This window comes from Solanum stenotomum, chromosome 5, assembly GCF_019186545.1.
Source record: "Solanum stenotomum isolate F172 chromosome 5, ASM1918654v1, whole genome shotgun sequence".
In the NCBI taxonomy this organism is placed as follows: Eukaryota; Viridiplantae; Streptophyta; class Magnoliopsida; order Solanales; family Solanaceae; genus Solanum; species Solanum stenotomum.
Window position 1 is genome coordinate 33,102,841 of NC_064286.1, and position 15,638 is coordinate 33,118,478.

Consider the following 15,638-nt stretch of genomic DNA (forward strand, 5'->3'; position numbering starts at 1 on the left):
TTCTAAATTCTTTATCAAATTTAAAAAATGACATTAACGTTTCAAAGTCATTCTCATTTATTATACGCCCTAGGTGGATGGTGTGTATTCTTAAAGATTTAATTACACGAAATACATATTGTGTGTCTATGGGCGTGAGGTAAAAAATACTTCAACAAATATTAAATGTTATACTTGTAATCTTAAAACTACACTAAGTTTATTGGTAAGAAATAAGTTAAAATTAATTCTTAAACATGGTGATGAACTTAAATTTTGAATTCTGCCTAGTAACTAATTATCTTATAAATAATACTTATGATAGTGTAAGAATTATTTTACTTAATTAATGTATAGAAATTGAACCTAAGATAACTTTTATATTTTCCGTGATTAAGCAAAACTCATTGGGAATCCTAGGGATCTCTCGATTTGTTCCCTTTTTTAAATGTAGGAGGTTATTCTTTGATTAAATCATCATAAGCATTTGCTACTGATTACTTCTAGTAGTGCTACATCTTCTGAGCCTTTATCAAAATCCTGATACTTTAAAATATACAAAAGGAGCAATGGATCAAAACAAGCCACATGATAAAAGAGAAAAGTAAAAAATAAATAAATAATATATGATCCTTTAAAGAAGAAAACAGCTAACCATCACGTGACAACCTCTAACTCTTGCATTCCAATGATAACATAAACATATACCAATAATTTGCCCATATATAAGACAATATCTTGTGAAGTGCCTTTTTTTTTATCCAACGATTTCCTTACATCATTGAAAATCTTATTTATATGCATAAGTTGTTTAATGATTATAATTTTAGTATTTCTTACGTGCTAATTCATGAGAATGAATTGAGGATTAAAATATTTAATTTTCATTCTAAATTTAGATATAAATTCATCAAATATTTTAAAATAAAATTTACATTTATAGCTTATCGTGGTTTGAAATGTTTTAAAAGAAAAGTTGAGAAAATTATAGTCAAAAAGATAAATTGTCCCAAAATCTGTAAACCCCCTCACATAAAAAAAAGTTCCCCTCACATAAAAAAAAAGTGTAGTGGGATTGTTTACTCTTATTACTTTTCACATATCAAAAAATATGGTAGTTACTTTTTATCATGTTTTACTCTTAATATGAATTATCTTTCCCAATCACTTTTCAAGACCTAATACTATAAACATCAATTAATAGAGATAATAGGATAAAATAGTCATATTAATCAATATTTATAATAAGTATATCAAAATTTAAATGTGACAAATAAAAATGTCAAGAAGTAGTATATTTTAGACGACCCGACAATATAAACATTCTCGTAGACAATCAACACTTTTTTTCATTTGAGATATTATAGTATATACTTATACTTACTACTTTTTAATAAGGCAATAAAGAGAGGAGCTTCTGGTTGTCCTCGTGTGTGCTTCAACACAACTAAAATAAAGTTTCTACACTTGCACCATTTTTGTAGTAAAAAGAAGGGCCCATTAGAATAACTTTTTTTCACATATTTCTTTCACCATTTTAATTTATTTATCTTACTTTATTTTAGTAAATATTTTAAAATTAATAAAAAAATATTACTATAAATCACAATAATTAACAATACACGTATTTATTTTTACTTCAGGCCAACTCAATTCTCCTCTAATTTAAATTTTATCAACACAAAAAATCTATCATTGCCACATAAATTGAGATAAAGAGACAACATATATTATTGAAAGTTACATTAAAGAAACTATGAATTACATTAATTAACGACCTTAAATATCTAAAAATTATATTTAAAAAATGATTGATTTTTCAAATTACGTGTTAGGCCCCACGGGCTCTTCTAACTAGTAAGTATATATATATAAGGATGGGCATTTCCCAGTAATCAATAGTATAGCAATCAATATTAAATAAATCTCATATCTCTCTTCAAGTGAACAACAGAGAATGTTAGACTCCATTTCCAAGCTCCTTGCAAGTAAGCCCTTCATCCTAGCTTTCTCTATATTCGATCTTGAAATCCAATTAACTATATTTCAAATTAAAGGATTTTACTTTTAGAATACTGCATGAAATTAAGTCTACGTACAAGACTTGCCAGCTTAAATATGGTTTAAATAACTTGTCTCTAGATTATGGATTCACTTGTGCTCGGAAATGGATGACCATGGAACTTCTTTTTCCAAATGAGAAAAATATAACTCGATAATCCTTTATTATAAAATTACAAAAAAAGTTATGTGAGGATTTTGGATTTGGATTTGGATTTGATTTTCTATTGTACACCCTTCATATTTATTTCGATATATTCTTTTTAATTGTTGGACGTTGTTACGAAAACATATATAATATACTTATTTATCTCAACAAAATGTTTTTAAGAAAATCATTTTGTATTAATGCATTGGTTATTCGCAGGCAATTAAACTAGTTAGTATATACTTTGATGGGCATAAAGTTCACCCTTCATGAATGCATACGTCACCAGCATAAGGAACATTATTTGTCCAAGAGATTTCTGATCAAATTTTGAAAAATTTATCTTCAAATATCTGTTTTAGTTATGAAATTTCGATCAAATTTTGAAAATCTGATTTTTAAAATATTTACTCACTCACGAAACTTCAATTTATTTCAAATAAAATTAATTCATGTTCAAAAATTCAAATTATCAAGTTTCCACTTCAAAATCTATACATGGTTAACACAAATACTAGTACTTAGAAAAGAAAATATTCCTGAAGAGGAAATAGTAATTAGCAGTCAAGGGACAAAAACGTGACTGCAACAGTAAGATTTTAAGAACAATTATCGTATTGATTAGATAGTTCGCATATTCGCTTTGTGAGTTGTTTTGCCTGATGTTAAAATTTTAACCTAACAAGGTGACTATGGATATTCTAACTCTACTGGAAAGTGTTTACCGCAAAAGAATAGCAAAATGAATAATGTAATCCAATGAAAGTCTATATCTCACGGCAGTAACAGATATATAAGCAAAAATATAAATACAATATAATATATTAGGTGCTAATTTAATTTGGAAAGAAAATAAAGAGAGATTCTACAAAATCTACTAGCTAATTATGCCTATGTATATTATAAACAGTGATGTCGATATACATTTTGTACCAAATATTCCCTCTAGTCCATATTAAATTAAAGAAAAAATAAGAACACACATAAAATTACTCTTTTGATTATTTCTAAACTATTCAACTAGAAAATAAAAATAATTAAAACCTCATTCAATAAAGAATAAATATGAAAAACTCCTAACATTTACTAAAGAGAATAATAAAGTAGAGTGATCGAATTTTTTAACTTTTAGACACAGAGAAAAAGAAAAAGAAGAAAAATCAGGTAAACAAGACAGTGGCAATTGAGAAGATCGATAGCACACGTAAGTGAAGACATTACCTATAAAATTTTCAAATATAGATCTACTAAAGATTCGTAATATCATGCGTGATACAAACATAAGACAACTTAGAATGTTTGTCCACTACTTATTAAATTGCTCAGAAAACATATTTAACAACTAACGTATTGTCAGAGCATGATTATATATGCTTTAATAGTTCCAAGTTTGCCAAAAAAATAATACCACTATATATATTGATTTGTTTTCTCACAAAAATGAATGAAGTAAATGACTTTTTCTTCAAATTTAAGTATTTAATATTTTTCCGTTTTCACTCTGAGTATGTAGAGATAATATGTCACATCATCACTCAACTTTGAATAGTTTACTTAGAAAGTTACTCAACTTAAATTAGTCACTCAATTTTGTTTTATAACTCAAAAGTCACTTAACTATTGTTATTTCACTTAAAAAGTTTTTCAATTATTGATATTTTACATAAAAAGTCACACAACTAATTTAAATAATTTTTTAATTAAAATTTTATTGAAATACAATTTTTGTTTTAAACTTTTTTTTTTTTTAAAAATAAGTTGTTCATTTTAATTATTTTGTTAATTTTTTTTAAAATACATTTTTTGTTATGAACTATTCTTTAGAAAAAAATAAGATTGCTACTGTGCGTTGGATTACTTCTTGATTCCAACCTTTTTTTAAAAAAATAATCAGATTTCAGCATATTTAGTTTCAGTTAGACAATTGCTAAACCGGAAAAGGGAATTCTTTTTGTCATTTGCTACTATACGTTTTTTCAAAAAATATATAATTAAATAATTAGAACGGGATTGATAAGATAATAAAAATAGATATTTTATTATTTCTTTAAAAGAAAAATTAGATTTCAAGAAAATTTAATTAAAAAAAATTTAAATTAATTGAGTGACTTTCTAAGTAAAGTATAAAATATTAATATTTGAGTGACTTTTTAATTGAAATATCAATAGTTGAGTGACTTTTGAGTTATAAAACAAAGTTGAATGAGTTTGTAAGAGAACAAGTTTAAATTAAGTGACTTTCTAAATGAACTATTCAAATTTGAGTGACTATCTCATAGTAAAGCATGTATTTAGTTTCCAAATCCATTAAAAAGGAAGTGGTTCGACAAATTAAAATACCTAGATCTAAGATCTCTAGCTGCATTTAAGATCAATTAGAATAATGTAAGATGTGTGAATGACAAACTCACTGCAACTTCAAAGATGGAGTTCCTCTATCTTTATTTTGAACAGTATAGTAGAAATTTAAGGGGTGTTAGGTAGGGCAAATGTTTTTTCGCGTTTCAGACTTTTTGTAGAGATAACAAGTTCCTTAATTATGAAGAAAGTAATTGTCAAACAAATTTTATATGTGAAGTAAGTTAATTGTCTCCTGTCCATCCCCATCGATGGCTCTACTCACTTTAATAATCAATAGACCAACCTTGGATGGAAGGCAATTATTGAGAATTATAGCAAGTCGACTTGGTGCCCTCTCCCTAACAAATTATAATGAAATTAGTGTAAGCCAACATAGTCGTAGAGATTCATGAACAGATGAGTATTAGCAAAAAACTGACTGTCAGTGTGATTTTCCCGACTAGTAAAGATTCATGAACAAATGCGTATTAGCATTGTTTTTTTACCTGAGAATTGATAAATTAAGAAACAGTCCAAAACAACAAGAAAAATTAAATTTCAAACAGCATCAAGTGATGATGAATACAATTTTAACATGCTGTACTGCCAAAAATAGTAGGTGCTAGTGTGCGAATAGTTTAGTCAGCTTTATGTTAATGGGGATTCTTGTTTTGATCAATCACAGATATAAATTTCCTTGCATGGCTACAGCCATTGTCGCGCTGCTTATGGGAGGACGCCAGCATCCTTGTCCTACTGGGATTCCTCGGAATCTTACTACTGGATTCACTCCTATACAAAGGCAGGTGGGACAAGGCTATGACAGTTGGCACAAAAGTTGGCATTTCCTTCATATTTAGCATTATCTGCACAACCATATTATTGAGCACTCATCTCATAATGCTCTTGATGTTGCAAAAGAGAAATAATGGTGCTCACTGCCAATTCAAATTTCCAATTCTTTCATCTGAGATTCTGCAAATGGCATCATGGGCAGCTTCATTTCTTGTGCTCTACACAACTAATAATAAGAAATACATAAAATTTCCTTGGGTCCTCAGAATTTGGTGGATTTCCAGCTTCTTTCTGTCTCTTGCTCGTGCGACTCTTGATGCCCATTTTGTCATCACAAGCGACGAACATCTAGGACTTGCAGACTGCGTGGATATCCTTGGTCTTATTGCATCAGCCTGTCTTCTAGTTATATCTATTAGAGGGAAGACAGGCATAATTTTTGACATGTCAGACAGCACAACTGAACCACTTCTAAATAGAAAGAGGGAAAGGAATTCCGAAGCCAAAAGAGACAGCCCATATGGAAAAGCTAGTCTTCTCCAACTGATCACCTTCTCTTGGCTCAATCCATTATTTGAAGTTGGAGTCAAGAAGCCCATTGACCAGGATGAAGTCCCAGATGTCTACTTCAGGGACTCTGCAAAATTTCTATCTGATTCCTTTGACGAAAGCCTCAAGTATGTAAAGGAAAGGGATGGAACCACAAACCCATCTATCTATAAGGCCATTTACTTATTTGGAAGAAAGAAAGCAGCAATCAATGCCCTGTTTGCAGTTATTAGTGCAGGATCATCTTATGTTGGTCCATACCTTATTGACGACTTTGTAAACTTCCTGAACAAAAAGAAAATTCGGGGTTTACAAAGTGGCTATCTTCTAGCACTAGCTTTTCTTGGTGGAAAAATGGTTGAGACAATTGCACAAAGGCAGTGGATATTTGGAGCTCGGCAGCTAGGCCTTCGGCTAAGAGGTGCTCTGATATCTCACATTTACCAAAAGGGCCTACTTTTATCAAATCAATCACGGCAAAGCTACACGAGCGGAGAGATAATAAATTACATGAGCGTAGATGTCCAAAGGATTACAGATTTTATATGGTACCTCAACACAATATGGATGTTACCGATCCAGATATCATTGGCAATCTATATTTTACACATGAATCTAGGAATGGGGGCACTAGTGGCATTAGGGACAACTCTGATAGTGATGACTGGCAACATACCCCTGATAAGAACCTTTAAGGGTTATCAAACTAAGATTATGGAGTCCAAAGATGAAAGAATGAAATCCACCTCAGAGATTCTGCGGAATATGAAGACTATAAAACTTCAGGCATGGGATAGTTATTATCTACATAAGGTGGAGATGTTGAGAAAAGTGGAGCATAATTGGTTATGGAAGTCACTTAGATTGTCAGCACTAAGTGCTTTTATCTTCTGGGGATCACCTACATTTATTTCTGTGGCAACCTTTTCTGGATGTGTTATGATGAGCATTCCACTGACAGCAGGGAGGGTCTTATCTGCATTGGCTACATTTCGGATGCTTCAAGATCCTATATTCAATTTGCCAGATTTACTGTCTGCGATAGCACAAGGAAAAGTTTCTGCTGATAGAATTGCTTCCTACTTACAGGAAGATGAGATTCAACCCGATGCAGTTGAATCTGTTCTGAAAGATGAAACACCATTTGGGGTTGAGATAAAGAGTGGAACATTCAGCTGGGACACAGAATCAAGAATCCCAACCCTTGACGGAATAGAATTACAAGCTAAGAAGGGAATGAAGGTGGCAATTTGTGGTACTGTTGGATCAGGGAAGTCAAGCTTGCTTTCTTGTGTTCTAGGAGAGATGCCAAAACTGTCAGGGATCGTGAAGATCAGCGGTGAAGTCGCATATGTCCCTCAGTCTCCTTGGATACTTACAGGAAATATCAAGGAGAATGTTCTATTCGGAAAACCTTATGAAAGTGTCAAGTATGACACAACAGTTGAAGCATGCGCTCTGAAAAAAGATTTTGAACTATTCCCTGCTGGTGATCTAACAGAAATAGGAGAAAGAGGGATAAATATGAGCGGAGGTCAGAAGCAGAGAATACAAATTGCTCGTGCGGTTTATCAAGATGCTGATATATATCTTCTTGATGACCCTTTCAGCGCTGTCGATGCTCACACAGGAACACACCTCTTTCAGGTGGGCATGTCTATCAAACACTAATTCTAGTGTTGGTTTCTTAAACTGAGATAGATATTATAATTTTCTGCATGGTGCAGGAGTGCTTGATGAGGGTTCTCAAGGGAAAGACCATACTTTATGTTACACACCAAGTTGAGTTTCTTCCAGCAGCAGATCTCATTCTGGTATGCAGAAAAACAGAATTTCAATTTGTTCCACTGATGAACCATCCATTCATGTCATTTAACTGATAAAACATCTGCATAATTTATGAATACTACCACCACCCTTACAAATCAACAATCTTCCGATATAGTGACTGTGAACATGATTTTGCAACCCTTTAGGTATTGGAATAGCAACAGAAATATTGGAATAGGATTCTATAGGATCCCCCTCCTCTACCTCCCCGCCTTCCAAATCAGACATGAAAGTTTCGTCTCATCCAGCTCAACAAGGTGCACAAAATAAGTAAAAAGTTTGAGGTTTACTCCTTGCGCATGTGTATACATGTTGCACAGTTCAAAACAAGCTGGAATGTGTTAGAACTTTCCAAATATTTAGAGGTTGCCTATTCAGGATACGGAAGATAATTAAACATTAGTACTAATATTTAGACTCTAATAGAAAATGCTTCATAACTCTTAAGATTTCAGTAACTTTGACAAACATTCAAAATCTATACAGAATCTAACTCCTTAATATCAATAGGTGATGCAAAATGGAAGAATTAGACAAGCTGGTACTTTTGAAGAACTATTGAAACAAAAAATTGGATTTGAAGTTCTAGTTGGAGCACACAACCAGGCTTTAGAATCAATTTTAACAGTTGAAAACTCAAGTCGAGAATCTGAAGATGCAGTTACTGATGGTGATGTTGATACAGATCGTAACGTAAATGCAGAATTTCCACACACTAAGCAGGATTCAGAACACAATCTCTGCATAGAGATAACAGAGAAGGATGGCAGACTTGTGCAGGATGAGGAGAGAGAAAAAGGAAGCATTGGAAAAGAAATTTACATTTCTTACTTGACCATTGTAAAAGGTGGTGCCTTTATTCCAATAATTCTTCTAGCGCAATCATCATTTCAATTGCTTCAGATAGCCAGCAACTACTGGATGGCATGGTCATGTCCCACAGGTGATGCAGCACCAATAGCAGAGAAGATGAACTTCATACTTCTTGTTTATGTGCTTCTCGCTGTAGGAAGTTCTCTTTGTGTGCTAGTACGGTCATCTTTTGTGGCTATAACAGGCCTTCGAACAGCAGAAAAGCTCTTTAGACACATGCTGCACAGCATCTTTCGTGCTCCTATGTCATTCTTCGACTCTACTCCTACTGGAAGAATCTTAAATCGTGTAAGTAACTCAAAATTAGTTAATTGGTATTGGACATAGAGACAGCATATCAGCTGCATTTTACTTCCCGTAATCTGAATGAGATGTGTGGATTTAGCTAAGTACTCGTACAGAATAAGTAGTAATAATTGGGTTTTTTTTCTTATCCTGCATATACATGGATAGGGGTAGATATATATACCTGGTACATATTAAAAAGAAATAAATAGGAAGAAACCAGGCATGATAACAGCTATAAGTCTGAGGAACATATTTGAGATAATCTAAATAACGGAATGTTAGTTATATCTCATAATGCATAAAGCAAGTAGGCGTCTTCCAGTGTACAGTCATATGGTATCTGATTTGTCTGCTCAACCAACCGTAACTCACAAGTAATCCACAGAGAAATATCATAGTAAGATAGTCAGGATAAATAAAACATGACAACAGCAAAGTTAACTGTCTAAATTCTTGCCATAATATCTAGAACCTAAGGCAGAAATTCAGTTGATTCATTAATGCAATCGTATTGGATCAATCATCAAGACATCTTATTACATGAACAGGCATCGACAGACCAAAGTGTTCTAGACTTGGAAATGGCAAACAAATTGGGTTGGTGTGCCTTCTCCATTATTCAGCTTCTTGGGACAATTGCAGTCATGTCGCAGGCCGCATGGGAAGTGTTTGTCATCTTTATTCCAGTAACAGCAATATGCATTTGGTACCAGGTAATTGTAAGCAGTACATTTTTAAATCTTGGAATGCTAACTATATTAAAACAAGAAGTTGCTATCTTGTTTTAGGCAAAGTACTCTTGCGGTCAAGTTAGACGAAGCTGACACAGTGATAAAGCCAATTGTTTTCAACTAAAATAAGCATTTCTCATTTAGATACCATGCAAAAGAGTTTTTTTGTATACATCAGTAAGTGATGTTTGGAAAAATATTGGTACACTGATTATTTAAAGATGAAAGGATAAACAAACTCTATGTTTGTTTAAGATTCCAAAGATTTTCTTTCTAATATTTATAAAATGTAATTTAAAGATATTATTATTAAAAATGCAGCAATACTACATACCAACTGCAAGGGAGCTTGCTCGATTATCTGGAGTTCAAAGAGCTCCGATCCTCCATCACTTTGCAGAATCACTGGCAGGAGCAGCAACAATTCGTGCTTTCAACCAAAAAGATCGCTTTGCGCATGCAAACCTTTGTCTCATAGATGGTCATTCAAGGCCATGGTTTCACAATGTATCCGCAATGGAATGGCTTTCTTTTAGACTGAACCAGCTAGCTAATTTTGTTTTCGCCTTCTCCCTTGTTCTTCTAGTCACACTCCCGGAAGGAATTATAAATCCAAGTAAGCATCAGAAACGTAACTATTAAGTCTTTATAATGTTATGGTAGGAACTAAAGATGTCGAAAACATGTTACCTACCAATGTCATGTTTCTTAAGAAAGTCAGAAGATTCTTTTCTCACTTTCTTTTTGTTGATGTGGTATTGTTGGACAGGTGGTTAACAAGTTCAATTTCATAAAAGAAATCAGAGAAAACTGATGTTAGCTTTATATTCTACAGGCATTGCAGGATTAGCAGTAACATATGGGATCAATTTGAATGTTTTACAAGCTTCAGTTATATGGAATATCTGCAACGCTGAAAACAAAATGATATCAGTTGAAAGGATTCTCCAGTACTCGAACCTTGCCAGTGAAGCACCCCTTGTAATTGAAAATAGCAGACCATCAAGCACTTGGCCAGAAACTGGTACAATTTCCTTCCAAAATTTGCAGGTAAAGACAGTGTCGATTATGAGGTTTGCAATAATGCGCGCAATAGGACATCATCCAATAGTAACAGATGTCAAAGTTAAAAAATCTGTACAATTTTTGTGGTTCTAGTATGTCTTCATTATTCCTCTAATGATCAGGATACAAGGAATAAAGCTATATTTAACCAAAAACTGGCAGGAATATTATATACTTGTTTACATATTTTTTAGCTTAAATAACTAAAAATTTCCACCCACTGATATCATCCTATCTGCAGATACGTTATGCTGAACACCTCCCTTCTGTTTTGAAAAACATAACATGCACATTGCCGGGAAGTAAGAAAGTTGGTGTTGTGGGCAGAACAGGAAGTGGTAAATCAACCCTCATTCAGGCTCTTTTCCGGATTGTAGAACCCCGAGAAGGAAGCATTATCATTGATGATGTAGATATTTGCAATATTGGCCTTTTTGATTTGAGGTCAAGGCTTAGTATTATTCCTCAGGATCCAACAATGTTTGAGGGAACAGTTAGAGGAAACCTAGATCCACTAGCACAACACTCTGATACTGAAATCTGGGAGGTACTTATTGCACTCAGTATTGAAAAATAGTTATGCAAAGATGTCCACTTAAATTCATAAGATTATATTGGCTTATAAATCAACATTTTTGCCTCGTAAAAACTAACAAGCCAAGAGAACAAAGAGTTTGTGAAGATCTTAGAGACTTGTTTTGCAAAGATTGAAACAAAGACTTTAACCAGCTTTTGTAATGCAGTCAAGGAAAGAGTTGAAATTAACTTATGTTTTAGTGATTTGGATTAGAGAATAATAATGTAGTCAATTCTTCTTTTGACAGGCTCTGGACAAATGCCAACTTGGCGATATAATACGTGCTAAGCCAGAGAAACTAGAATCTACGGGTTAGACTAGAAATTTCTTGATAAGAAATAGAATCTTATGGCATATATATTTCCTTGTTGAAACCTACTAATGTATTGAGTTTCACAGTGGTTGAAAACGGAGAAAACTGGAGCGTTGGTCAAAGGCAGCTTTTCTGTCTTGGAAGAGCCTTGCTAAAGAAAAGCAGCATTCTTGTTCTGGATGAAGCAACAGCATCAGTTGATGCTGCAACTGATGCTGTGTTACAAAAGATAATCAGTCAAGAGTTCAGAAATCGAACAGTGGTCACAATAGCTCACAGAATCCACACAGTCATTGATAGTGATCTTGTCTTGGTCTTGAATGAAGGTAAAATATTAATGCATACAGCTAAATCTCTGAATAGTGAATAAACTTCTAATTCCTTCCTTCACTTGTCCTTAACACAGGAAGAATAGCTGAATATGACACACCAGCAAAGCTATTGGAAAGAGAGGATTCTTTCTTCTCCAAATTGATAAAGGAGTATTCCATGAGATCCAAAAGTTTTAACAGTTTAGCTATATTACAGACTTGATCTTCATTCCTACATTCTGCAACACATGATATCAGAAAGCTAAAGCTGAAAAAAAGTCGATATTCTAGACCATGCATTCTATCACCAAGTCATAGGAAGTTGAAATTTTTGTAAGCTTAGTTCAGTACAGTGAAAAACTGAACACTAAATGAAGAATACCATGAATCCCTTTCCTTTTCAAAATGACCAATAATTATGTGCAATTCAAAGATGCAGTTTGATAGGAAAAAATTTATGGTGGTTGAGTCATACCATGTCATACTTGTGTGAGAGATTTTTTTAATAGATAAAAATACATTTTGTTAGTGAAAATTACGATATTACAAGATCACAATTGAAAATAAAATGAAGAAATAAAAATCTCTTCTGGCTAAGGCGCAAATATCTCGCTCTCTTTAAGGAGATTCAAGCCCACTAACAACAAATATTTTCACCAGTCCAGCAGTAATCCTTCTTGACTTGTCCCCTCCAGGATACAACAACCTAATTAATCACAAAAGTGTAACTCAACAAACTCTGGACAAGAGTTGAGTCCAAAGCTCCACAAATAGAACACCTTTCTTCAACTAATAAGAACTCTCTTTTTTGACTAATTTTTATACTCTCTATTTTCTTGTGTATCTAAACCAAATGAAGACCACCACTATTTATAGTTGAGGAGCCTTCCTAGCAATGAATTGGAAGATAATAAGATAGTTAATAGAGAAGATAAATGACCTGGAGGTTACATATGTTGCATGGTATAATGGAGGAATAAAGATTGAGATAATGGAGATTGAATGGAAAAGGAATTAGTGGTGATGGTTGACCACCTTCTGCTACTAACATTAACCTCCAATTCGACCATTTTGTAACCACCAAGTAACCTCCAATGGGACGTCTTTTTAACCACCAAGTAATGGGCAATAATGCCTACGCAGAATGATTAACAAAAGTAGTAATTAGGCACAAATGCCTACCAACGGTAGCAATGGAAGTGTCCACTAGCTGCTGGAAAATTCAGCACTCTTTAACTCCAAAATAAAGCAAATTAATATACTAAAATATTAATATTAAAATGCTAAACCAGCAATCCTCCACACATTTTATTATTAAATAAGAGAGTCTATTAGTTGAAGGTAGACTACTATGTATAGCGAAGGCGTGTTTTGCATTGAACCTCCACTTAGTAAAACAGTTTCTTCTACTCCAGAGTCGTAGTGGTCTCAGGCTTGAACTATGACTGCTTAAGGGAAATAAAATATTACTTCTCACACATAATAATCAAGGTGTTGACATGATCTTTAAAAGCCAGCACGTTACGCCCTTGTGCTATCCCGGTTTCATGAGTGTTTTTGAGAATAAGCACAATTCTCATAGGAAGCGACCTACTTCTACACTCACATAGGTGAAATTTGTCGAGAGTGTTCCTGTAAGTTTAACACTCCACTCATACGGGCTAGAGATATTCATTAAGAGTTTTATCAACTCAACCTTCACAAATCACAACAAAAATAATGTACTCACATCATAGAGAGGGAATAAAAAAATAGTGCATTTTTTCACAATAAGTCATCATAGAATTAGTTTTTCCCTTTGAACCTGGTTGTAGGATCGCTAGTCTCCAAGTTGTATTTCCTCATATATGACTCAAGTATTTATAGGCTTCAAACCCATTCCTCTCGATGTTCTCCAGACCTTTTCTCTTGTTAAGGCCTTAGTAAGAGGATTTGCAAGGTTATCACAAGATTTGACATAATCAACATTAATGGTACCACTTGTCAAATATGATCTTATATTACTGTGTTTCCTCCTTATAGGTTTGGATTTACTGATGTAATAACGGTTTTAAACTCTACCAATTGCAGGTGTGCTATCACAACGAATTAAAATATGAGGAATTGGGTTTTCAAATAAGGTATTTGAAATAATAAATATCTCAACCAATTTGCTTCCTCACTAGCTAAAGCTAAATCAATTAGTTCAGGCTCCATGGTAGAGTTAGCAATTATTGTTTGCTTTTTTGATTTCCAACAAATAGCATCACCACCTAAAGTAAAAATCTAACCAGTGGTAGAATATGAATCGCTTGATAAGGTGTTCCAATATGCATCAGAAAAGCCTTCAAGTACCACAAAATATTTTTCATAGAACAAATCACAATTTTTCATTCCAATTAAATATCTCATAGCTCTTGTTATAGACTTATAGTATGCTAATGTTCATTACCTGGCTTTCTTGTAAACCTGCTAAGTACTCCTACTACATATGTAATATCAGGCCAAGTGCAATCAGTCACATATCTCAAACTTCCAATCAAGGTAGCATATTCCTCTTGATTTCTCAAATCATTTTCACTTTCAATAGGAAATAAGTGAACACTTGAATCAAAAGGAGTTACTACATGCTTGCAATCAAGAAAGTTATATTTTTTCAAAACTTTCTCAACATAATGTGATTGGTCAAGAAAAATTCCATCACATGTTCTTGTTATTTTTATTCCAAAATAAAATTTGTCTCACTAAGATCTTTCATTTCAAAATGGCTTCTAAGAATATTTTAGCTTCATCATTATCATTCATGTTAGAGCCAAAGATCAATAAATCATCAATATATAGGCAAATAATAACATGTGAATTATTCCCAGACTTATGTTAAATGAACTTATCACTCTTATTTGTTTTAAAATCATTTTCGATCATGCAAGAATCAACTTTTTCATGCCACTGCTTTGGTGCCTGTTTTAAGCCATATATGGATTTAGTAAGTTTACACACTTTGCTTTCTTGCCTGTTTCAACAAAATACTCGGGTTGATTCATGTAAATTTCCTCATTAGTCTCTATTTTTTTTTTTTTTTTACATTCATTTGATCAATTTGCAAATCAAACAAAGCAATCATAGCAATTAAAAGTCTTATGAATGTAATTCTTGTTATCGGAGAGAACATATCAAAATTTTTTAGGCCTTCTAGTTATTTAAAACCTTTTTCAACTAGTCTAGCCTTATATTTATCAATCGATCCATTCGGTTTTAACTTTTTCGTAAGACGCATTTGCAACCATATGTTTTGCAATCCGCTGGTAAATCAACTAAATTTCAAGTTTTATTAGAAATTAGTAATTCCATTTCATTATATATAACATCTTTTCAAAAAATGGAATCACGTGAAGATAAAACTTCTTTCAAAGTGAGAGGGTCATCTCCAATATTAAACACATAAAAATCAGGACTAAAATCTTTTTTTTTTACTCTAGCTCTTTTACTTCTTTTTAACTCAAAATCATCAATTTTCTTATTTTAAAAAGTAGAAGTAGAAGAACTAGGTGGTGACAAAATATTTTGTTCAATCCTTTGACCCCCACTATTTTTAAAATCACAAAGGCTAGACAACCCCAAACTCTTAGATATCCCAAACTTGGCTTGTGACCTTTCCATAATTCAGAAGGTGTTAATTTAGACTTTTTATGAGGCACACGATTCAACACATAACAAGCAGTTAGCTTCACCACATAAATTCAAAGGTGCATGTGCCTTAATAAGCATGACATTAGTCAATTCAAACAAGATTCTATTT

General features: G+C 32.9%; 1 protein-coding gene across 1 annotated transcript; it reads left to right on the forward strand.

Moving 5' to 3' along the window:
• Positions 1-1,867: 1,867 nt before the first annotated feature.
• LOC125866169 (putative ABC transporter C family member 15) lies at positions 1,868-12,165 on the forward strand. Its single transcript, XM_049546476.1, has 11 exons — positions 1,868-1,967; positions 5,214-7,519; positions 7,600-7,686; positions 8,213-8,863; positions 9,412-9,576; positions 9,916-10,210; positions 10,430-10,644; positions 10,901-11,206; positions 11,484-11,547; positions 11,636-11,875; positions 11,956-12,165. The coding sequence occupies exons 1-11, from the start codon at positions 1,937-1,939 to the stop codon at positions 12,081-12,083; spliced, it is 4,488 nt and encodes a 1,495-aa protein (XP_049402433.1). The 5' UTR covers positions 1,868-1,936; the 3' UTR covers positions 12,084-12,165.
• The last annotated feature ends 3,473 nt before the right edge of the window (positions 12,166-15,638 follow it).

Coding starts and splice junctions, on each gene's coding strand:
- LOC125866169 (XM_049546476.1), top strand. CDS start 1,937: ATGTTAGACTCCATTTCCAAGCTCCTTGCAA. Junction 7,687..8,212: donor CAGCAGCAGATCTCATTCTG/GTATGCAGAAAA, acceptor TAATATCAATAG/GTGATGCAAAATGGAAGAAT. Junction 10,211..10,429: donor GGAAGGAATTATAAATCCAA/GTAAGCATCAGA, acceptor TATATTCTACAG/GCATTGCAGGATTAGCAGTA.